The sequence below is a fragment of the Protopterus annectens genome, chromosome 3.part1 (assembly GCF_019279795.1).
Source record: "Protopterus annectens isolate FY-2018-M chromosome 3.part1, PAN1.0, whole genome shotgun sequence".
NCBI lineage: Eukaryota > Metazoa > Chordata > Ceratodontiformes > Protopteridae > Protopterus > Protopterus annectens.
The window spans coordinates 1,347,559,332-1,347,585,242 of NC_056732.1; the positions used below are offsets into that span (position 1 = coordinate 1,347,559,332).

General features: G+C 40.3%; 2 protein-coding genes across 11 annotated transcripts in view; one reads left to right on the forward strand and one right to left on the reverse strand.

The window, feature by feature from the left end:
* THEM6 (thioesterase superfamily member 6) overlaps positions 1–25,911 on the forward strand; it is an 838,692-nt gene that overhangs the window by 172,283 nt on the left and 640,498 nt on the right. For 3 of the 7 annotated variants that reach the window (XR_006364262.1, XR_006364263.1, XR_006364265.1), the window contains exon 5: positions 14,482–14,589. The gene's annotated coding sequence lies outside the window, so the exon portion shown is untranslated. Of the gene's footprint in view, positions 1–14,478; positions 14,590–16,116; positions 16,184–20,406; positions 21,232–25,911 lie in introns of those variants that run through there. The other 4 variants (XR_006364261.1, XR_006364267.1, XR_006364264.1 and 1 more) reach the window with 3 other exon arrangements.
* DNAJC5B (DnaJ heat shock protein family (Hsp40) member C5 beta) overlaps positions 1–25,911 on the reverse strand; it is a 534,023-nt gene that overhangs the window by 145,510 nt on the left and 362,602 nt on the right. For all 4 annotated transcript variants that reach the window (XM_044067379.1, XM_044067381.1, XM_044067380.1 and 1 more), the window contains one exon: positions 13,136–13,349. In XM_044067379.1, the coding sequence (XP_043923314.1) occupies positions 13,136–13,349 (214 nt within the window). The remainder of the gene's footprint in view (positions 1–13,135; positions 13,350–25,911) is intronic.

Sequence of the window (25,911 nt, forward strand, 5' to 3'; positions counted from 1 at the left end):
CGTTTTTCAAGGGTCACTTGAAAAACTAGCTTGAGTTCACCAGGGGGGAGTAGTGTGAAGATAGGTGAAGGCTGCCAGCCTAGCTGGATAGAATTTTATAGATAATTCTGTCATTTGTAAATATTAATATAAGTCACAGGCTTGTTCTCTTAAATTGGAAAAAATAGTGTTAAATGTGGAACTGCAAAAGTGTAACAACAGTGCACTCTGCTATAACAAAGCTGATTAGTCAATTCTTTGATGTCAAAACTCGGAGCCGAGATGTCTAGATAAAGGCATTTTGCTTATTGTTTTGAGGCCAGAGGTAATGGCTGGAATTTGCATGTATAATTTATTTTATTGCTCTGGTTCCTGACCAGCTGCAAGATCAAAAGGGCTATTAACCACTGAGAGTCTGTTAGCCTGGAAACCAGAAAGAAATGATGCAATTTGAAATGAATCAGTGGTACTGTTATCAATTTAAGGACAGAAAGAATGAGAGCATTTGTCTTGAGAACATCCAACTCTCCACTCTGCGTGTGTCTATATGTAAGTAGGATTGTGAACTATGTTTTCTCTTAAATATAGCTGGGAAATAGGAAGATTAGGCTAGTTTGTTTTTCTGATGTCAGAACTTTTTACTGTATTATTTTAAGTATTTTTATTTTATTTTATTTATTTTACATTTGTTGACCGAGATAGTCCGACTGGATACATGTCCATTTTCAGCAGAGGCCTGAGGAGAAAAGCTCCAGTCATAAATATAAGAATATTTCAGATTTACAATAAGTCAACATTTTACAGATTCCTTACAGTTTTACATGCAGTAAAGGATAGAACACATTACTCAGTCAACACCTGTATGTCAGTATTTTACAGATTTTGTACAGAATTACATTCAATAGGTAAAACACATCACTCAATCACGTATATTAATACCATACTAGTAGGATATTGTAACAAAATGTCCTCATTGGGTACAGTTGAGGGAGAAGGAGTTAGTCGGAAGTAGAGCAGGGACATAGCCATCGTGTTTTGAAGTATTGTATAATACTTTTCTTAAATTGAGCTAGAGAAAGATTAGAGGTTAGGTTGGCAGGAATTGAGTTCCTATTTTACCAACAGAGTTAGCAAACAGAGAATCCCCAGCTGAGTTGTTAGTTTTGAAAGTATAGATTAACATTTTGTTGGATGATCAAAGGGTTTTGAGGTTCTGGTAGGGGATTATAAAGTTTCTAAGTACTGGTATATTTTAAGCCTGGTAGAGGGTCTTAAAGGCAACTACTATTTGGTTGATCTGTAGTAGGTTGGGTAATTCCAGCCACCCTAGTTGTTTGAGGTTAAGACAGTTGTGTGTTCTATAGGCTGACCCAGTGGCAAATCTAGCAATGTGATTATAGCAGCTCGAGAGTTTGTTCAGGTCAGTCTTACTCAAGTTTGTGAATAAGGGGGAGGCGTAAAGGAGACTGGAGAGTAGATGAGTACGGGCAATGACAGTCCTAGCTAGGGGAGTTAGGAAGGGTTTAATCTTGTATAGCAAGCCAAGTTTTTTATTTACTGCTTTAATAGTAGGGTTAACGTGCAAGTCAGACTTAAGTTTATTGTCTACTATTACACCTAGGAGCTTGGTAGAGAGATCAGTGGAAATTATGGTGCCATTGCTGGATTTTATGGTGAAGCTTGGTATGGTAGACCTGCTAGTAGGGGAGAACAGCAGCAGCTTAGTTTTATTAGGATTTAATAGAAGATGACAATTAAGGAGCCACTTTTCAACTGTATTAAAAACAGTTTGGGACAAAGACTGCAGCTCTGTTGGGGAGGTGACTGAGCATATTAGAGTTGAGTCATCCGCGTACTGAGTACAAGTTGCATTTGGGATGACCTTGTACAGATCATTGATAAAGATCAAAAATAGCAGGGGTCCTAAGATAGAGCCCTGGGGGACTCCAAGGTTAATAGGGAGGAGGGTAGATAGGTTGTTCTTCCATAGGACAGCCTGTTGTCTACCATTCAGGTAAGATTGAAACCATTGGGTTGCCTGGTTGTCTAGGGAAATAGTTTCCAGTGTTTGTATTAGTAGTTGGTGTTTAACCATGTTAAAGGCCTTGGAGAGATCAAGAAAGAGAGCAGAGGAAAGTTGGTTATTGTTACGGTTTTGATTTATTACATTAGAAAAGGAGAGGAGGGCAGTGGTGGTAATGTGGTGGGGTCTAAAACCATATTGAGAGTGGGGCAGGAGCTTGTATTTGATGAGATAGTTCAGGAGTTGTTTATGGATGCATTTCTCCATAATTTTGGCTAGTGGTGACAAAATATCTATGGGTCTGTAACTTGAGAGTTCAGTAGAGCTACCCCTTTTATGTAGTGGGATTACATGGGAGATCTTCCAGATAGAGGGGACAGTAGCTTCAAATATAGTTCTGTTGATCAGTATGGAGATTGGGTAGGCTATAGCACCGGCTGCTTTTTGTAAATACTCTGCTGGGAGGAGATCAGCAGACAGGGTAGTTGATTTCTCTGTGATCTCTGAACTTTGACTAGGACTGTGTAGTAAGAAGTATTGTCTTGTGTTTTTATTATTTATTATTAAATATTTTTAAACCTTTCAACTGTGGCTGTTTTGTGTAGAGATAATTTAAGCTCCAACAGTACATTGCATGTATATAGTGATACTGTACCAAGTCACTCCAAGTAAGTCTTGACTGTTTGGTTGCACTTACCATTTGGATAATAATATTGCATGTATAATTGGACACCCTTTCATAAGGGCCTTTGAGTAGCTGATAAATATTAGCTGGGTGGTGGCAGTAATTTCTACCATATAGTCTGGATGAAAGGGGCACAGCTGGAGAACCTGTGCCAGCCTTCCCCAGGAGTGTCTGCGTGGCTGTATAAACTTTTATCTCAAAGTTTGTGCATGTCAGCTACTTGGGCAGGGACACGAAGCACTGGTTGGACAGAGAGGATGCTATTGGTTTTAGCTTGCCTACTAGGCTGAGATCTGGACCCTATAGCTGTGCCAGTGGGGAGTCTTATTGGGGACCTGGAGAGAGAAAGGGAGAAACCAGCCCAGACTGACTGTGATCTCTGTGTGCGCTTAAGGGAAATTGTACGTTACTATGTGTGTGTATTTATTATCCTTTCCGTATATGGACACCCCTCACTGGTGTTAGTGGTGAGGATTGAGACTCCTTGATTGCTGGGCAAGTGCACAGGCGTCACAGTTGTATTTTGATGTTTCCAGGTGGTGGCATACCTCTCAACTGTCCAGATTTTAGCAGAATATCCAGATTTTTGCCTTATATGTTTTTCTGTTCCTCATAAATTTTTGGCTTACTGGTAAATCTTTGAGGATGGAATCCAAAAAATAATGACAGAAAATTGAGTTTCAGACTCCATTCCCTTCAGAAAATTTATGCTAATGGAAAACTTGTTATTCTATCAACTTTCTAAGTTTATAAGAGCAATATTTAAAAATTATCCCTATTTTTGGGCCTTAATCCCTCCATTGTGTATGGCTTTGTCCAGGTTTTTTGCTCTAAGAGCGGGTGGCTTTCATTCCATAAGGACTGGAGAATTTACACTGAGCAGTTTATGAGTTGAGTTTTCATACTGGACTCTTCTGACAATGCTTTAGATGTGTAAACAATGTAGCGATATGCCAGTCTTTTTAGCAAAACAAAATGTATTTATTTATTTATTTTACATTTGTTGACCGGTGTGGTGGTGCTGCGGTAGCATTGTCGCCTCACAGCAAGACGTTGTCCCGTTCGATTCTCAGCTAGAGGGTCTACTGTGGAGACATGCGTTAATGGGCGTACCTTCGTTGAAGGTTGTACATTAGGGCCGGCAACTCAGCATGTAAAAATCAACTGCCAATCATTAGCGGACCGGAGTTCTGCTGTGGCGACCCCTAACCAGGAAAAGCCGAAAGACAGAACAACGACATTTGTTGACTGGGAAAGTCCAACTGGGTATATGCCCATTTTCAGCGGAGGCCCGGGGAGAAAAGCTCCATATATTCAGACATATGAGATTTACATAATATAATAGTGCAATCTAGCATATTAGATGAAAAAAGAAACAGTATAATTATAGTAAAGACACAGTTCAACAGAAGAAATGACCTATATGTCAGAGTGTAATATCACAAAGAAGGCTCCATATATTCAGACAAGCAAAATTTTACATAATATAAGAATATAATCTAGCATTTTAGAGGGAAAACAAACAGCGTATTTATAGCAAAGACACAGTCTGATAGGTAATGTTATATGTCAGAGTATAATAACAATATAAGGTGCAAGACATTTGCCTAGTAGTATTAATTTCTCACACAGAGAAAATAGTAAACATTGTACTGTAATCACCTGCTAGTTAAAGGATATGAAATAGTAATGAAATACTGATAACCTGATGACAGCTAATAGTAGAGCTGGCAGCTAATTAGTGGTCCAGAAGAAGGGGGGGGGGTTAGTTGGAGTATGGACACCATCTGGATTAAAATGCTTTTGGCATCTGTTAATAATGTAGCACAGATTTAGATGTCTTAGAACCTTTCAAATAGTTGAAATTCCACTAGAAAAGCCAATACTTCTAATTATACTGTTAAACTTCAAATACAATTTTTAAAATAATAATTCTACTATAGGTGATGACTTCGATGTGATGAATTTCTCCCTCTATCTCCCTAAAATAAAAATGGACCTTGTTTTTAATTAGCATAAAGCAGAATACTATGTTTATGTTCATTGACCCTACTTGCATACAACATATGAATTTCTTGTCTCCTTTCCTTTTAGTGTCCATGGCCTACACAAAAATCTGCAGAGGTAATACTTAGAAGTGACAGTCTTTTATCCTCTTTTAATTGATTCATGGGTACTAGATAGAGTTGCCCTATGTCCCCTGCATAATATCTTAAAACCATTGTTAACATAGTTAGGACATTACAAGTTAACAAGGACATGAAGCAATGCTCAGTGTATGGTGTAAAAATTAATGTGTTTCTATTAACTGATTTCAACAATTGGCTAAGTTTCTGGTGTCATTGTAAGGGGATCCAGTATCTGTCTGCCTGGGATGACAAGATTGACAGGCCTCGATGCTTTCCCAGAGATGGCCTGCATCTGTCACCCTTGGGCTTCCGGATACTGGCCAAGGCTCTTGCCACCCCTATAGTGCCTTTTTTAGGCGGTGTTCCAAACACCAAATTACCACCAAAACAGCTACAAACAAATCCAATCTGAGGGTCATGTTGCTCAACACTATAAGTCTAAATCTCAAAATGCACTCACTCGAGGCACTCCTTAAAATGGAGAACATCGACATTTGTGCTGTAACAGAGACCTGGTTCAAGGCAGCAGGAAGCACCCCTGCACTACCAGGCTATAACTCATTCCACACCTTTCGACCCCAGAACTTAGACCGAAGCTCCAAAGGCAGTAGTGTCTCCATATTCATAAAGGATGCACACACCTCCAGACTGGTAGCCCAACATAATGCATCAGAGATACTTCAGGTGCAGCTAACATTGGGTAAGACAGCGATTCAGGTCGGAGCCTGCTATAGGTCCCCAACTATGTCCCAAGACTCACACTCCACGTTCCTAAGCACCCTCGAGAATATTAGGGTCCAACCTAACACTCTCTTTCTAGGCAACTTCAGCTACCCCGCCATAAACTGGGTAAACTACTCATGTACCAATACACTTGCCCAATGTTTCCTGGAGTTCATTAATTCCAATGCACTGGACCGGCTCATTCTTACCCCCACTACAAGTAGAAACATCCTTGACCTGGTCATTACTAACATAGGCAATCGTTGCTCTGCACCAATAGTCAGCTCCTCCCTGGTTAGATCCGACCACAAACTAATCACCTTGGAAATCCACATCCCTCCCACCCTGCAGCAAAGGTAACCACCATGAAAAACTTCTCCAAAGCTAACTTTGGGATCCTAAAAACAGAGGTGGCTAGAGTGTTACAAATGGAAAATAGTTGCATGACTGCAGAATCATACACCAATGCACTGTACGAACATGTACACAACTGCATGTATCTCACCATACCCAATAGAACCAAGACACTCTCCTCCAAAAAAGGAAGCCAGTCTGGTGGTCCCCTGCCATAAACAAACTCTACAACAGAAGGAGGAAACTGATGTGGAATACGGTGAAGTCCCAAGACTGGAAAAACTCCCTTATCTGTCTCAACAAAAAGTTGAGATCCCTCATCAAATTTTCTAAAGCTAGGTATGAAAACAGAATTGCAGCAGATAGTAAAGACAACCACAAGGTCTTCTATAGTTATGTATTGAATCTCCACGGCAATACTGAGCTTCTGCACAAAGGTACCTCCTATACTGAGCCATCAGATATTGCCAGTATACTGGCTGACAGAGTCAGTGCCAACTTTACCCCCCTCCCCTCCCAAAGGACCAATCACAATACTAGTAGATTGCCAGGCACCCTGTATTACTGCTGCACAAGTTAAAACAGCACTGTCCAAGGCAAAGAATACAGCTTTTGTGGGACCTGACAATATCCCTGGTTGTGTTGTACATGAACTACAGAGTGAACTGGCACCTCACCTGTGTGCTCTGTTCAATCACAGCCTCACCTCAGGCTTTATCCCTGCCAAATGGTGCACTGCTACAGTTATCCCTCTCCACAAAGAAGGAGCGACTACAGACCCTGGAAACTATCTCCCCATTAGCCTGACGAGTCTGATATGCAAAGTAATGGAGCACATCATCATGAACCTAATAAACAAGGATATAGGGAATCTCCAAACTCTGGATCCCACACAGTTTGGTTTTGTGAAGGGTAGATAATGCCTGCTCAACTTGGTCGACTTCTTTGAGTCAGTCTCCAGAGCTGTGGATGAAGGCAAGGTAGTTCATACCTGCAACAACTGGAGAGGCTGCAAAAGTACTTCACAAAGAGGACCCTAAGCCTTAAACACTTGTCCTATATGGACAGACTCAAAAAACTCCAACTATTCACTCTCATATCGCCTACTTAGAGGCGATTTGTGCTTGACTTACAAAGCCATGTCTGACCCAGCTCTGTTAGAAATGCTACATCTAAAGAAATCCCAGTCCCTCTGCACCACATGCTCCAGAGACCTCAGCCTCATTACCACAATTAACAGAACATGCTGGACGGACAGGTTCATAACCCAGAGACTGCCCATGCTATGGAACAGACTTCCCATACATGTCAAGCAGAGCACCTCACTGGCCCTCTTCAAGAGAAATCTTAATGCGTGGATGGGAAACATAAAATTCACCCCCAAGCATAACACTAGTAGCTCTACTCGACAGAGGCACTGGGAACTAAGGTCGGGTGGCAGTATGCCTGGTAATCCTATGGCTAGGCTTGTAAAGGCCCCAGGGCCATTAGTCTAGTACACACTTATGAACCTATGAACTCAAGACCTGGCACATGATTTGCCTTAATTTCTCACTTTGATGCATGATTTCAAGTTATGTTTTAGGCTTAAGGGTTAATTTTAACAAAACAGAAGAACTCCCATCAAATGCTTTAGCTATGCATCTTGGTCAACTAGACTTTTAATAAGGTAAAACAAGACCTAAATATTTTGAACTCATTAGCATGCTATACTAGATTTGAACCATATCAAAGTAACTTTAGTCACTCAGTGTGGAACAGCTACTTTTTTAATGTTATGTTTGATTCAGTAATTTGCTGTTTTCTGATAGCACACAAGATTTTTGTCTTGAATTAATGAACCATGCAATACACCAAATTCAAGTTCTTTGTCTCAGGATTTTGCTACATGAACATGTGCATCACTGGATTGTGGAAATTTGTGTATTCACAAAGTAGAACTGTAGATATATTATATTTTTTCCTTGACTTACAGTAACTTTAAATCTCTGTCTAATCACTGCATTATTCTATCTCCCTCTTGAAACTCAAATCATATTCCCAGGTCTAAGTGCTTATTTCTCTGTGATATGCTGAAATGTATCACATTACATCATTTAAATCTTCTTGGATATTCTGCTCAGAGTTATGAATAAAGAGATTTTTTGGATACACAGTTCACTTTTTTCTTCCAGATTACTCTGGAGAGAGAGAGACAGAGAGAGAGAGAGAGAGAGAGAGAGAGAGAGAGAGAGAGAGAGAGAGAGAGAGAGAGAGAGATGGAGATGTTATGGAGGTTGCAGTTGTAGCTTTTCTGAAACAAAAATGGAATGACCATATTTGTTTTCAGGTATCTACATGTCAATGAATCATAACTGGGTGAGTTGTAAACCGCTGAGTTGCACCTCTGAGATGTCATTACTTCTTGATCATCTTTGCATTATTTCAGTGGAAGAGAGAGAGATCACTGTTTATGCAGAATTAATCTTAATCCTTACTGGGTGTTGCTATTTTCTCTTCACTGTGCAACTGTGGTGTTAGTATATTTAAAAGTGTGCAGTACCGGTTAGCATAAAACATTAATTTAGTGTTGTGCTGCTGTATTGCTCAATTTAATGAGTTGTATTGTCGACCAGTTGTCATCATTAGTTCAATGTTTTAGAGGACTGGGAGTTAGGGATCCATAAGGAATCCTTTGTGTTCACTTCTGACATGATGCAACATTTGCTGTTTCAAAATATGAAAAAGATGGTCACAAACTGTACTGCATGTACCCAGCTTCATTAGTATTTAAAACTGAAACAGAATACCAAACCACACGATACACATGCAATGACTATGCATTACAAAGGGGTGATCTTTGTGAGCTTTGTTTTTTTCATGTTATCCCTTATGCTTGATGTAGGCATGGAGTAACAGATTATTGTTCTGTAGTAAAGAGTATTCATGAGTCCAAGCCACTTAATTTGACTTGGAGAAATGTTTACTGAAACTTGGCATGTATACATTACTTTGCTGTTATTAGGCATGAGTGTGCTAATATTGGAAGAAAACATATTTTCAATCACTTAAGTAATATATTTCAGAAAGGGTGGTTTGATGATATAGAAACAGAGTATTGGCAGAGTGATAGATATACAGTTCTGGGAACCATTTAAGAACATTACTAAAGATATAGCACTGGGACTTGTCACTTACAGTCCTTATCCTTCTAAAGATCTAGATAAAGTAATGGCAACTTGTAGAATTTGACAGAGTAGAGATTCCATTAGCAGTTAGTGGGGAGAAAATAGAAAAAAAACTGAAAAAAAAAATTGGAGCAAACATGTTGCCTGCTTTGCAAATGTAATTTGCCTGAGGCAATGTTACAACTGCCTCATATACACAGACAACCCCCTCCTCCTACCACAAAACATTAACATATGTGAGAGATGCAATTATATAGATAAACTGGAGGCTAAGCTCTCGCCACCCAAGACTGGAACAGGCAATCACGGGGAGAAGGTTAACACTTGCACCACACCTCCAGCCTCAAAGAGACATACTAAACCAGCACTGGCAAAAAATACACATAAATACACAAAATCATACTCAGAGGCTCTAAATAAAAACCTGCAAAAGCATCAGATACCTCCAAAGCAGACACCCAAAAAACCTGCACCTCCTGTCACAAACCAGACAACACATAAAGCACAAAATCAGTGTGGTGCACAATCACAGCCCTTAAGGCGAAATAACATACCTAACAGACTAGTAATAGGCGACTCTATAGTCAGGCACACTGATGTCCCACTCACTAGGCTGGACACGGAGAAGGTTACTGTTAGCTGCCTGTCGGGAGCCAGAATCTGCCACATAACACACGCACTCAGGTCACTCCAGAACAAGTACAAATATGACTCTGTCATTGTTCATGTTGGAGTGAATGACCTGAGATGTACCTCCCTGGACTACATGAAAAGGGACATGGAAGAGCTCTCTGATTATGTAGCCCAGGAGGGTATGACCCTGACCCTGAGTAGCATCCTGCCCTCACCAAGAATGATACTGCAGTATAAAGAAAAAAAGATCAATTTCAACAATTGGCTAAGCTTCTGGTGTAATTCAAAAGGGATCCAGCATCTGTCAGCCTGGGACAACATGTTCGACAATCCTCGTTGCTTCACAAGAGATGGCTTGCACCTGTCACCCCCAGGCTTTCGAATACTGGCCAAGGCTCTTGCTGCCCCCATAGTGCCTTTTTTAGGCAAGGCTCAAAAGTCAAACCCACCTCCGTAAACAGCACAAATAAAAAAATGAGGGTTATGCTACTCAACACCAGGAGTTTAAATCTCAAAATGCATGCTTTCGAAGCACTCCTCAGTATGGAGAACATTGACATCTGTGCAGTAACTGAAACCTGGTTCAAGGCTCTACAAAGCACCCCAGCACTACTGGACTACAACTCATATCACACATTTTGGCCACAGAACATGGACCGAAACACAAAAGAAGGGGGTGTATCCATATTCATCAAGGATACCTACACCTCCAGGTTAGTGGCGCAGCATGATACCTCTGAGATCATCCATGTGAACTAACATCGGGCAAATCTGCAATGCAAATTGTGGCCTGCTACAGATCACCCTGCATGACCCAGGACCACCACTCTGCCTTTCTGGAGACAATGGAAAACATGAAGGTCCTACCGAACACCCTGATATTAGGCAATTTCAATTATCCTACTGTTAACTGGGAAAACTACTCAAGTACAAACTCCCAGGTCCATCGCTTCCTAGAATTTATCAACTCAAATGCCCTGGATCAGGTGGTAAACTCTCCTACCAGAGGTGAAAACATATTGGACCTGGTCATCACCAACATGGGCGACAGGTGTTCTGCACCGGAGGTCAACCCGTCCCTGGTTAGATCAGACCATAAACTAATCACTCTGGATGTCCACACCACACCACCACCCCCAACCACGGAAACTACAGTGAAAAACTTTTCTATAAAAACCTTCACCTTACTTAAGACAGAGGCGGTAAGTTTCACAGCTCCCACACTAACGGATAACAGTGTCCAAGATGCAGGAATCTTTACAAATGCACTCTGTGAGCACCTACAAGGATGCATGGATCGTGCCATCCCTAGCAAAACCAAGACTCGCTAACCAGTCTGGAGGACCCCTGCCATAAACAGGCGCTACAATCGAAGGAGGAAACGAAGTTCAGAAAAAAAGCAAATCCCAAGAAGGAAAGACAACCCTGATTAGTATTAGTAAGAAACTGAGGTCCGTCATGAAATCCTCCAAGGCTAACTTCAAAAGAAAAATAGTCAAGGATTCGAAAGATAACCACAAAGCCTTCTTTAGCGATGCCAAGAATCTAAGTGTCAGCTCACAGATATGCTCTGAGCTAGTGCAAAATAGCACAAAATATACTGAACCTAATGATATTTCCAACATCCTGGCAGATAGATTCAGTGCAAACTTCACCCCCCCCCCTCACCCCCAAAAGGGCCCACAATACCAGAAAAGTGTAGTGTCCTGGAAATCACAGATGCACAGGTGAAAACAGCCCTTTCAAAAGCCAAAAGCGCAGCATCAATGGGGCCAGATGGTGTACCAGGCTGCATCTTGCACGAACTACAGAATGAACTAACCCTCCACCTAAACACACTGTTCAACCTCAGCCTCTCCACAGGCTACATGCCCATTGAATGGCGCACAGCAACGGTTATTCCACTCCACAAAGGAGGGGTCACAACTGATCCTGGTAACTATCGCCCCATAAGCCTGACTAGCCTAGTCTGTAAGGCTATAGAGTGCATCATCATGGAACTCATTAACAAAGACAGTGGGAACCTCCAAACACTTGACCCGACCCAGATCGGCTTTGTTAAGGGCAGATCATGCCTACTAAACCTGGTTGACTTCTTCGAGACAGTCACCAAGGCTATAGATGAGGGGAAGATGGTTCACACAGCCTACCTTGACCTTGCAAAGGCTTTTGACACCATTCCCCACTCGGGAATTATAGAAAAACTCACCAGCCTGAACATAAACCCCTACGTCATGAGATGGGTTGCCAACTGGCTTACAGACAGAACTCACACGGTAAGAATAGCAGGCTCCAGGTCCGACTCTAAATCAGTCACAAGTGGTGTCCCACAAGGCTCGATCCTGGGACCCCTACTGTTTGGCATATATTTCTCAGAAGTACAGGCAAACCCAGGAGGACTATGGCTAACCAAGTTCGCCAGTGACTGCAAACTGGGAGCCATAATTGACTCTCCAGCTGACACGGACATTCTCCAAAAGGGCCTTACTGAGACAGACATCTGGTGTCAAAGTCATGGTCTCAAACTAAATGCCAAAAAATGCTTAGTCATCCCGTTTGGGAAAAACAAAACACCCATGAATTACCACATAGGTGGCAGCCCCCTAAATACAGAATAGATAATAAGAGATCTGGGGACCCAGGTAGATAGTAATCTCTCCTTTGACAATCATATTGCCATAGTAGTTAGGAAATCCTTCTATGTAGCCCATCTAATTACTAAAGGGTTCGCATCTAGAAATAAAGAGGTTATAGTGCCCCTCTACTCGTCACTCATCAGACCCATCATAAAGTACAATGCCCGAGTTGGGATATACCTCACAAGACACTTCCAACAGCTGGAAAGACCACAACAGTAACTCACCAAGAGGATTACTGGCCTCAAACATATGTCCTATGCAGCCCAACAGGAAAAACTCCGGCTGTATTCAGTGGCATATCACTTATACAGAGGTGATCTCTGCCTTACTTACAAAGCCATGTCCAACTCAGAATTGATGGACATGCTCCACCTTAAGAAATCCAAGTCACTGTGAGCCATTTGCTCTAGTGAACTAAACCTTGCCACAACAATAAATAGAACATGCTGGAGGGATAGATTCCTGTCACAGAGACTCCCCATGCTTTGGAACAAAAATCCTAACTACATTAGGCAGAGCCCCTTACTAACACTCTTCAAGAGAAACCTTGACGAGTGGATGGGTAACAGAAAATACACCCCTGGGATCACTTCATTGGCTCTTCTTGACAGAGGCTTTGTTAATTAATCAATGGGGTGGCGAAAGCTGACACAGTCTGACTAGGCTTATAAATGCCCTTGGGCAGATAGCCTGGTACCTACCTATGAGCCTATGAACTTATTTAACGTCTTAAATGACACAGCAGCAGTTTCAAAAAAATACTGCATATAAATCCACATGAAACATAAATTTAGTCAGCTCACCTTTGCCCACCAGCTGGATAGCATGAAGTATGTGTTGACATTTTCTTCTCCAAACTGCTCCGCCACATAAAGACCTAACGAACCATATTTGTCATATATAGTTCTCTTTGTTGCATCTGTGAGTGTTGTGTGTGCATTATTGATCTCTTTGAATTTTTCAGCAGCTTCTGGATTGTCTGGATTTTTGTCAGGGTGGTATTTCAGAGCTAATTTTCTATAACATTGGAGAAGGAGAATGTATTATTAGTATTACTAACAGTAAGCACTACATTATCATTATTAAATATCAGTAAAATGTGTAACAAGTACTTCAGAATTAGAACTTCATCAGAGTAACAAATGATTGCTATTTTAGTAAATGTATATGTTAAATCTGAACTACATGCCATTTCTTGGTATTTGATTTTAGAACTAATAAATACTTATATTTAGGGTTCTGTAGTCTGTCAGTTTCTAAGCCAGATTTATTATAAACATAATTAGTTTTAATATGATAAGACGGCAGACAAACCAGTGAACCATGACTCCCCTCTTACTTGTGTAGACGGAAAGCTGTAGAATACAGCACAAGCCAATTTTATTTCCAAGAAAATCTATCAGTGAACAAACTTCATAATGAAAACAAAATTTGCTGCCTCGCAGTAGTTACTTCTCCAGCTCATTTCACAGCTGGAGTACCTACTGTGTAGAGTTTACATGTCCTTCCTTTGTCTGCATGGGTTTTCAGTTGAGTCTCTGGTTTCCTCTCACATACCATAACATGCTGGTAGGTGAAGGTGAACTGACCATAGCATGCTGGTAGGTGAACTGAGATACTATGACCTGCCAATAGATAATATACACTGTGTGTGTGTGTGTGTGTGTGTGTGTGTGTGTGTGTGTGTGTGTGTGTGTGTGTGTGTGTGTGTGTGTGTGTATTTGTTTGTGTGTGTATGTCTCTGCACATGCTCACATGCATGCTAACCCTGCAGTGAACTGGTATACCATCCAGATTTATTTTCACACCTTATGTTTCCTGCTTACCAGGGCAGCCATCATCCCCAAAAAGGACTAAACAAGCAATGTAAAATTTATGAATGAAAAAACTGTAGTGTGGTAATACTGTAAATGGTAACTGTGTTTCTGTAAAATACACTATTTTCATAAATTTGTGAAACGCTATTTTCATTGTGAAACATAACTCACTAAAACTTATTTATTGAATTCCCATGCTGCCTTTACAAAATGTATTAGATTAAATTACACACGTGCATTTTTTCACCGAGAAAGTAGTTGACAGGTTGCAGATGACATTACAGAGTCACTGCATCAGAAAATGTTCACAGCAGTTTGTTTTGAATCAGCAGATGATTAATCATCATTACCACCTTCTTCATGTGACCCACAGAGAGCAGCTTAATGAGGTATATAAGAATGAATCAAAGCCATTCAGACCACCAAACATTAGTATGCAGGTGAGTAGATAAAATAATTAAAGGTAGGTCTAAACTGCATGTCTTCTTCCTGAAGGTTGTCTTTCTAAACTTTGTACTGTGTCCACATATGTCTGGTTACATAGTGATTTAAATTTACATATAATAACATCACGAAACAGCTATTGGTAACATAAGAAATAGGGCAGTGAAAACATCTAAATGTTCCATAAAGGTCTCATAAGCTGACTCAAGCCACTTGTGAGTGTGTGTCATTCTTCCTTCAAGCTGAAGTTGAATGGGGCATCTGTGTCAAACTTTGGAACCACAGCAAACTAAATTGATCTTGGTGTCTTGAATCTTGATGCTTGTTTGTGTCACGGAAGTGAAAATTCTTCCTAAAATAGATATAAGGTCTACACATTTGAAAGAAATCCTTGGCCTGCACAAACAGAAAAGTAAAAGTAGAAAGGTATGCGCAGGCCACTGTGCATCTCATGATGTCTCCTGTTTCCATATTATATAACAATACATTTTGTACATACCGATGCTACGAGTTTGGGAGTATAATATAAAACCTCCAAGGTTTACTTTATGCCAGTTTACATTCAGAAGCATTTTGATTTCTTGCAATGCATTTTCTGTTAACCAGTAGCATGCGTAGTGGAGTTGCAGGTACTAAAATCGCCCATAGGGGATGATTCTACCAGGGCTGTGGTTTCTGAAAGCCTGTGAACACTGTGTCCATTAGGGCTTCATTTCTCCATGCTTTACTCCCACCTTCCTGTACTATACCTACCTATCTTGTGAACATTTGTAGTTTTTCTCTAAACATGAGTTACTACAAAATGGGTAGACAAAATGGAATGAAGGAACAAAAGCAACTGCAAGACATGGTGGAGGAGGAAACCCCACTGTTGTGTCCACTATGTCTCCCAGCGATCCTGGACTGCACTAGACAAAGTTCAGTCTTGATAGTATAAATAAAAGTAACTGACAGGACCTTTTCCACTACCTCTGCAGCTTTGCCACCGATTATAGTAACTTTAACCAATGCAGCTACAAGTTTCAAGACCTCCGCATGAAGCCTTCACCATGGAGTTTATTGGCACTATCCAGTGAGGGAATACTACCATCAGGCACATCCTTTAAAAAGGCAATATTCCTTTAGTTTTAAATATTCTCTAATAAATTATGGGTTCATTCATTCATTCATTCATTCATTCATTCATTCATTCATTCATTCATTTACTCTATTTTCTGTTTGGTCCAAAATCCCTGCTGATTTAAGTTCCTCAGCTACCATGCCTGTCAGCTTGAACTGTTCATTTTATACAATGGCATCTTACAGCTAGACTACATTAGCTCATAGGGTGGGCTTTGCTCTTGGAGAGGTATATTCGTATGACAGTCAGTGGACCAGAGGCCAAAAGACTGTCATGCTGCAGAGAAGTGGAACATTTTGAATCTATTTAGAAGTGAGAAGTGGTTCTAGATGGATACATGTTGCTGGCTAAGCAGATCCATTCTCAAGAAGTTAGTATGAATATATTCTTTTCTCTGTGCAAGCTTACCTTCAAAAGAGGGAGAACTGTTCAGGAATGTCCAACCCTTCCTCACCAAGGGAAAAGAGCTGGTAAGTAACCATTTATTCTTTCCTTTCTGTGTAGCTGCTAATCAAACCTGGATTAATAGCAGCATATGAATTCTGTGTACCATTCAGCTGATATTTAGTTTATTTTGATTTTTTTATGTAGTTTTACTTTTTGTAGTAGCTAAATATTGTGCATGCTGTGTAATAACAAAATAAGGTGTAGCTGCTTAACACGCTCACTGTAGTAATAAACCTGTAGTTTAAACATTTGATTTTACTCATTCTCTGAAAAGCAATGCTTCACCCTGTTCTTCAATAGTAATTTTTTCTTCCCTATGAGGGCTAATGCTGATCTCATACTACTGAAGGTACTGATGCAAGCTTGTTCAGATTCCCATATGCAAAAAACATTTGAATGCACCCTTTTAATTTTTTCAAGGACACATCATAGTACGACCGGAAGAACAAGCATACTTACGCGAAAGTGCTGCTTCGGTGAACAGCACTTTCACGCAAGTATGCTCACCAAATTGCACCGGATCCCATATATATATATATATATATATATATGTATATATATATATATATATATATATATATATATATATATATATATATATTTTGTGTTTTATATATATATATATATATATATATATATATATATATATATTTGGGTCTTGTGTACGTGTTTGAAGGGCATTTTTTGAAAACATTTTTTTAATCAAAGTTATTAAACAAAATGAACTTTGAAACTAATGGATGGAAGGGGGTAGTTTGAGGGTGATCATGGAATAGCAGATACTAAGGAATTTTCCCTTTTCTCTGACATTGTGTTATGTCGGATTTGGTATATTTAATTTAATGAGGGTGCGGAAGAAGCAAGGGTATTTGCTCTCTGCAGAAACATAAATTTGAATTAGTTTGCATTTTTTAAACAACTCTGTGTTTGCAGATTTACAAACAATATTTTGATACATGAATGGACAGAATTTGTCAGTGACTTATTCCTTCAGTAGTGGGTTTACAGTGTTTAATGGTAAATACTTTGTGCTTTATAGATCTCCAGTACAAAAATATTCTGAAACATCACACTTGTTTAAAATAGCACAATATCTGCAATATAGCCTTTGATATCAAGGCAGTAAGAACAATAAAGTGCATATTGAGGTAGGTAAAAGTGACTGCAGAATAATTATTGCATACAACTTCAACTTTTTGGCAATGTGCTTGATGTTATTTCTTTTATGCGCTTAACCCCTTTCTTTATAGCATGCATGGTCAGTTCCTTGAGAAGAGGCTCTTTCAGCTTGCTTTTGAACATGCATAAAGTATTTATTTGCCTCATTCCTGTTGCAAATTGGCTCCAGATGGCAGGTAAAAGATTTGCGAATACCCTTTTACTCAAACCCATTTTAAATCTGGGATTAAGTAGTATGAGGGTGTCCTCATTTATATAAACAGTGCATAGCTGTGATGTCTGATTTGCAACATGGATTTTGATGTAGAGCGATGGTCCAACTTGATGATTTAAAGATCTGGAAGGACAGTAATGAGAAATGAGACTTTTTTTCATTCACTGGTAGCCATTTTACCTTGGATAAAAATAAGAAATGATGTATTCTCTGGTTAGGAATTAAGACAAATCTGATTTTTTTTTTAAACTGCAGATTGTATTGTTTGTGTATTGTGCCTGAGTGGAAAATTACTAATGGCAGACCATATTCAATGTTTTGAGTTAATATGTTCCTTCCTATAGTGTATCAGCAGGTTGGTGTATGTAACTGGGATAATTTGTAGCATCATTTTTGCTGAGAGAGTGCTTTAATTTATAATAATGCCTGTGTTTTTAGAGAAAGCTAGTAAGGGTCAAGGGTGGGGCCAATGTATCTTTGTTCAGCTAGAACTGGAAGGTTGTTTCTGTTTGTGTCTGTAACAGTAATGTTGGTGTTCTTGGGAATATTTTGAGGTGTTCCAAAGTTAAAGAAATTAGATTTTAAGGTGATGACAAGCAACCTGTTGTTTTGGGTACATTTGCAAATCTTACTGAAGCTGTCTTGTTGTTTCAGCTGGAGCTGTGGAAGTTCATTGCAAATTTCAAGTATGAGGAAGTCATCATTGTACATTATAATATTCAGACTGGGGAGCTCATTGATAAGGTCATTCATGAAAATGAAAAAAAGCAATAGACCGAGAACTGAACTCTGGGATAGTCATGTGTTGAAGCAGCTTCAGTTTGGGAAAATGTTCTTTCAGAAGACCTGTAATGATCTGTCTCCAAGGCAGCAATGAAACCCATAATATTATTTGGATTCCAAACTTGAGTCTGCTTAACTTATGAAGAAGGATAATATGGGTGACTGTTTCGAATGTTCTGGTCATGTCTACGAATAGTCCACTTGTTAATCTAGATTCAGCCATATTACTGAATATATGGTTGGTGGTTGTGTATAGGGCAATTGCAGTACCAGTGCAGTTGTGGAAGCCATGTTAAGCAGCTCATAAAAGCTCATATTTGTTAATATGGTCTAGGATTTGGTTACAGATAATTTTCAGAACATTTTGTAAGTGAGTAAATATTGGCAGTTGGTCTGAAATCCTTGCATTCCCTTGCATGGTTCATAGGTTGGTACTAGGCTATCGGCCCTAGGGCCTATACAAGTCCAGCCATAACAAGTCCCTGGATATGTCTTCCCACAGTATTTACTTCCTTGGACCCCTTGTCTAACAGGTCGACTGGCGTGATGCCCGGGGTAAATTTCCTATCTCCTATCCAATCATCAAGGTTCCTTTTGAAGAAGGTCAAAGAGGTGGTCTGCTTGACATGTATTAGCAGTCTATTCCAGAGTCTGCGGAGTCTCTGGGTCAGGAACCTATCCTTCCAGCATGTTTTGTTCATTTTGTTTACAAGGTTTAGATCCCTGAGCGTGTGTCTCTGAGGGATTGGGATTTCTTTAACTGTAGCATGTCCAGCAGCTCTGGGTTTGACATGGCCTTGTATGTTAAGCAGAGAAAGCCTCTGAGTAGACGATATGCGACAGAGTATAGGTGGAGTTTTTTTTAGACGGCCAGCATAGGGCATCTGCTTTAGGCCTGTGATTCTTTTAGTGAGGTATTTCTGCGGCCTTTCCAGTTGTTGCAGATGTCTTGAGAAGTACATACCAAATGGGGCATTGTATTCTATAATGGGTCTAATGTGGGATGAGTACAGTGGGACAATGACCTCCTTTTTTCTGGATGAAAAGCCCTTAGTGATGAGGTGTGCCACATAGAAGGATTTCCTGACTGTTGTGGCAATGTGGTTATCGAAAGTGACACCACTGTCCACCTGTGTCCCTAAGTCTCTTATTACACTTTTGGTGTTTAGTGTCCTGCCACCTATGTGGTAATTCATGGGTACATGTTTTTTCCCAAAAGGGATAACTATACATTTCTTGGCATTAAGCTTGAGCCCATGGGTCTGGCACCAAGCATCTGTTATTGTAATGCCCTTTTGCAGAATATCCACATCATTTGGGGATTCAATAATGGCTCCCAGTTTGCAGTCATCTACGAACTTTGTTAGCCAGAGTCACTTAGTGTTGGCCTGTACTTCGGAGAAGTAGATGCCAAGCAAGAGCGGTCCCAGGACTGAACCCTGAGGTACTCCACTTGTCACTTGTCTGGAGCTAGATTTGGAGTCAGCTACTTTTACAGTGTGGGTTCTGTCAGTAAGCCAGTTGGCAACCCATTGAGTGATGTAGGGATTAATGCCCAGCTTAGTAAGTTTATCTATGATTCCAGAGTGGGTACTATTAATTTAAGAATGTCTGGCTGCAATGTAGAGAAGCCCGAGGTTCAGTTGAACTTTTTTAATTCACGTTGGTTCTTAACAAATTTTGAAAATATCCACTTGGTGTCCATTTAGAATTCCTTATGGGTTATTTTACCTAGCAGGATTCTCTGTTTGATTTTTTTGTTCATCTGTTTGGCTGGCTGTTTTGTTATTTGACCTTTCTAAACTTGTTTTTCATTAATTCACCTGATGTAGAATGTTGGGGTGCAAGCTGTTAGTCTATAAAGCTGTGAAGGTAATGATTATGAGGGCCAAGAACTCACTGGGTTTTTTACTGAGGGAACTTGTTTATCTTTTAAGGTTTCTGTAGTGAAAATGAAATTTCAGTTTTCTTTAATGTTAATTTATATTTTATTTAACTTTGTCATGCTGCCATGTATTTATGTTTCTTTTTGCATGGATTTCTTACATTTGGTTTTCATTTTCTATATAGTGGAAGCATCTCAGATCTGCAAGACAACTATTTTTTCTGATATGATATTCAAGTCTGTTCTTGCTGATAATATTTCCTGTCCAGAAGCAGCAGCTTTAGAAGAGTTAGGTTGCAACAAGTTCTTACTTTTTGGCTCCTACTATAAATCCCTTCCAAGAGGATCTACAGGATGTTCATTGTGCTTCACTGCTGCAGTAATGACCTTTGGTGTGTCCTGCCATGGAGGCCCTTGGCCAACCCAAATGCCAGAGACTTGATCCTTTCACTGAGGGTGCTCAAGGAAATCATCATTTTCTGCCCAGGAACACGCTAAAGAATCTGTTGGATATAAAGGAGTAAAACCTCAAGAAATTCAAAACCTACAGTGGGATGTTTTTTCTACTTCCATTTTAGCCCATAAAACAAAAAGAGTCTGATGGGTCATAGAATAAATAAACATTTCTGGGAGGACATAGATTAGGATTTGCTGACTCTGTAACACAGTGTGACTGAGTACATAGATCTAGAATATACCAGCATCTTAATTCAATATATTTTAAGAAAATAATCCATTTATAGGAAGTAACTTAATCTCTTGAAATGTTTAATCATTTCACACTCGGAACAGTGAGTCAGACCACTGTCAAAATATCTTTACAAAAACAGACATGAAAACCACCTGAAAAATAAAAACATTAAAAAATTACAAAAGGATCTTAATGACTACAAAAAGTTTGAAAAACTCCTTCACTGAAAATGTCTGTTCATTCTTCTTTTCCTCTGTTGAAACTTGGTTATCTGATGCCCGATCAATACTCAACCAAAACAAAACTAAACTACTCATCTTCCAACCCGCCAAACATACTCAAAACAACTCTCACTTTAACATCACAGCAAAAGACAACACCACTATATACCCAACTGAACACACCAAATTGCTAGGAGTGGAAATAGACAATAAACTAAAATTTGACATTCACATATCCATGACCATAAAAAAAGTCCACAAAAAACTAGGAGCGTTATACAGAAGTAAGCAACTTCTCACCAAAGCAGCAAAGATTTCAATAGCAAATTCCCAGCTTCTCTCCACCCTACTTCATGCCTCTCCAATGTATACCAACCTAAGGCAATCCAATCTAAACAAGCTAGAGACCTGCTACAACAAAATCGCCAAATTCTCCACAGGGGCATCCTACAGTAGCCTCCACTTTCTCTCACTTGCTGAACTGGGCTGGCTTGAACTCCCTCACGTCCTTCAATGGTATCAACTCTCACTCGCCCACATACTAGTAAACCACCCACTAAATGTCCCATCTCTCCAGAATCTACTCCAACCCTATCACACCACTAGACCTCTAAGATCCAGCAACAAAAATCACTTGCAGATCACTAAAGCCAATAACTCTGCTGGTGAAGCGCTATTCTCTTGCACCATAGCCAAATTATGGAACTCCCTCCCACCCACAATTACCTCCATACCATCATGCACCCACTTCAAAACTTTACTAAAAGCACCTAAAACATGCTGGCTATGCCCTTGCAACTCCCACTCTAATATCACCCACCCCATCCAACCACTACCTTTCTTTCCACTCCACTAACTACCTTGATTATAGCAAGCTCAGATGCTCATAAGCCTAGTACTTATTATACAGCAGGAACTTCTTATTGTAACATTTGTTAATGTCTGTTATGTACTTCACAGATAAAGATTCTAGTTGTCTAATGATGTACTATGTTCTTCATCTGTAAATATGTTGTAAGTAATTGCTATGTTAAATTGTTAATCGTTGTAATCCAAATGTAACTACTGTCTGTTTATTTTAACTGTGGAGCTTTTCTCCCCGGGCCTCCGCTGAAAATGGACCTACGTCCAGTTGGACACTCCCGGTCAACAAATGTAAATAAATAAATAAATACATACATAAATAAATAAAAATATCTCTCTATGGACAGAACAAATGTGAGGGTGACAAAATGGACATGATTATGAATCTCCATGGCAATACCCAGATTTGCTCTGCGCTACTGCACAATAGTACCTCTTATACCGAGCAAACAGATATTGCCAATATAATGGCCGACAGATTCAGTACCAACTTTACCCACCCCTCTCTCCCCCATCAAAGGACCAATCACAATACCAGCAGATTGCCAGGCACACAGTATTACTGCTGCACAGGTTAAAACAACACTGTCCAAGGCCAAGAATACAGCTTCTATGGGACCTGACAATATCCCTGGCTGTGTTCTACATGAACTACAGAGTGAACTGGCACCTCACCTGTGTGCCCTGTTCAATCACAGCCTCACTTCAGGCTTTGTCCCTACTGAATGGTGCACTGCTACAGTCATCCCTCTTCACAAAGGAGGAGCGACTGCAGACCCTGGGAACTCTCTCCCCATTAGCCTGACAAGTCTGGTATGCAAAGCTATGGAACGCATCATTATGGACCTAATAAACAAGGATACAGGGAATCTCCAAACTCTGGATACCGCACAGTTTGGTTTTGTGAAGCGTCAATTATGGCTGCTCAACCTGGTCGACTTCTTTGAGTCAGTCACCAGAGATGTGGATGATGGCAAGGTGGTTCATACAGCCTACCTTGATTTGGCCAAAGCCTTTGATATCATTCCCTACTCAGGAATATAGAAAAACTTACTAAGCTGCAAACTGGCTCACAGATAGAACCCACGGTGTGAAAGTAGTTGTATCCAAGTCAGACTGCCGACCAGTCACGAATGGAGTCCCACAGGGTTCGGTCCTGGTTCCTCTCCTGTTTGGTATCTACTTCTCTGACGTCCAGGCCAACAGAAAGGGACTCTGGCTGACAAAGTTTGCAGACGATTGCAAGTTGGAAGCTATTATTAACTCCCCAAGTGATATTGACATCCTACAGAAAGGCCTCACCGATTCCAACAACTGGTGTCAGAACCATGGCCTTAAGCTCAATGCCAAAAAAATGTGTCATCATCCCCTTTGGGAAAAACCCAGTTCCCATGAATTACCACATCAATGGTAGTCCACTGATCATAGAAGGTGTTATAAGAGATCTGGGAATGCAGGTTGACAGCAACCTCTCTTTTGACCACCACATTGCCACTGTAGTCAGAAAGTCCGTCTATGTGGCACATTTCATTACTAAGGGTTTTGCATCCAGGAAGAAAGAGGTCCTTGTCTCCCTCTACTCTTCCCTCATTAGGCCAATCATTGTGTACAATGCCCCATTTGGCATGTACCTCACTAGACACCTGCAACAAATGGAGAGGCCACAAAAGTACCTTACAAAGAGGACCCTAGGCCTTAAACACTTGTCCTATATGGACATTCTCAAAAAACTCCATCTATTCTCTGTCTCATATCTCCTACTTAGAGGCAATCTCTGCTTGACTTACAAAGCCATGTCTGACCCAGCTCTGTTAGAAATGCTACATCTAAAGAAATCCCAATCCCTCCGCACCACACACTCCAGTGACCTCAACCTCATTACCACAATCAACAGAACAAGTTGGAGGTACAGGTTCATAACCCAGAGACTACCCATGCTATGGAATAGACTTCCCATACATGTCAAACAGAGAACTTCACTGACCCTCTTCAAGAGAAATCTTGTTGAGTGGATGGGAAATAGAAAATTCACCCCAGGGAAAACTCCCGTGGCTCTGCTTGACAGAGGCACTGGGAACTATGGTCGGGTGGCACAATGCCTGAGTAATCCTATGGGCTAGGCTTGTAAAGGCTCCAGGGCCATTAGCCTAGTACACACCTATGAACCTAAAATCTTGAAATCTTAAATATTAGCAATAGACAGGGCTTCTGGAATGTGAGGAAAAACATATTACATGTTCAAAATTGTCTTGAAAGTATTATTTTCTGTGAAAGGAACTACTATCCTCAAAGTTACCATTCTGATGTTTGACAAGTCCAAACCTGCACTTGTATATTGACTTTCTATGGAACCAGAGAAGCATCAGTCAGACACCTGATCCTTTTGCTGATCTAACATCAATTGCATTTTTCCCCCTGTTGTGCTACACCTGAAGTATCCAAATCTGATATGCAGGGTAGGTAGTAATGAAAAGTGGCTGAGGTATCCTATGAAACTCAGTGGAGTACTAATAACAGTAATGTGCAATGATGCAGTGTAGCAGCTTAGCTTTAGTAGTGATTTCCCAAGCTACTGCATGGTGTTGTAACCTGCCTTTGAGAGGTATAAAGGAAGAGAGACGGGCCACTTCCGTACAGTGGACACAAAGTCTTTTGTTCATACTTTTGCCTTCAGAAGTGAAAGTAGAAGGGGTCTGGCTTCCTTTACATACATTTTATGGAAAGGGTTTGGCTTTCAGTAAGTAGTTGTGGGAAAATTCCTAAAAAACTGTGGAGTGAGGATGTATAGCAGTTGCTTAATAGCAGACCTTGTTTCACTTTTCCTCTCTAAATTACCCAAAATGTTATCAGCCATTTCTTGCACAGAGTAAATGTGGCTACAGAGGCATCAGGAAATGAGCATTATGTCTTTTGGATAGGCATCTGTTTTTTAACGAGGTGTTCTTCCTTAAAATTACTTCAGAAGTGCATTCAGATGAATATGAACAAACTGTGTCATGGGCACATTTTAGTATATGAACTCCATTTTATCTGAAATCGGTTAATTTTATCAAGTTTGCCTCTGGTATTCCCCTTGGATAATGTCTGTAGAGTTTCCTGCATTTGTGTTAACAATTAATTTTTATATTTAAAAATATGTGTCAGGTAATTCATTTCCCTTACTGCTAACTTGCTAGATGCAAGCAGTTTCTCCAGGATTCAGAAATATCTGCTGCACTGTGGTCAGCAATTGCGCACAAGTAGTGCAAACCTACAACAAGGTTGCACTTACCCATACATAGACTGGCCAGAATTTATATCAGATATAGGCTACTCAAGTAAAAAAAAACTGTAAAAAACAGGGCACACTTATCATTGTTTGTACAGGTGTGGGGAACAGTGTGCATTGTTTTCCCAAAGGAAAGTGTATGATTGCTGTTGAAGCTGTAATAAAATTTGCACACTTTGTGTATCATGTGAGTTGGGAAGGTATCTAATGTAAGCTGCTCTGTAAAGGGGCAGTGTCACTGTGTGTGTGTGTGTGTGTGTGTGTGTGTGTGTGTGTGTGTGTGTGTGTGTGTGTGTGTGTGTGTGTGTGTGTAATTGGATACTGCAGCTGAATATATATGTTTGTGTGTGTGCGTGTGTGTGTGTGTGTGTGTGTGTGTGTGTGTGTGTGTGTGTGTGTGTGTGTGTGTGTGTGTATGCCGCTGCAACAGATCTTTCAGCATTGTGGGGTGTTCTTAGAGTCAAGGGTGCCCACATGAGAAGTGCAAGCATAACATGCATACCTCCTGTCCCCAAGACCTCCATGTTTTGGGATGGTCACAGTTTGTAACAAGGCCTTGACTAGGATTGGTCTTGTTTCATGAATGTGATCAATGGACCATACTCAATGATTCAGTGGCAAGAGCCAGCCCCATGCTCCTGAAGAT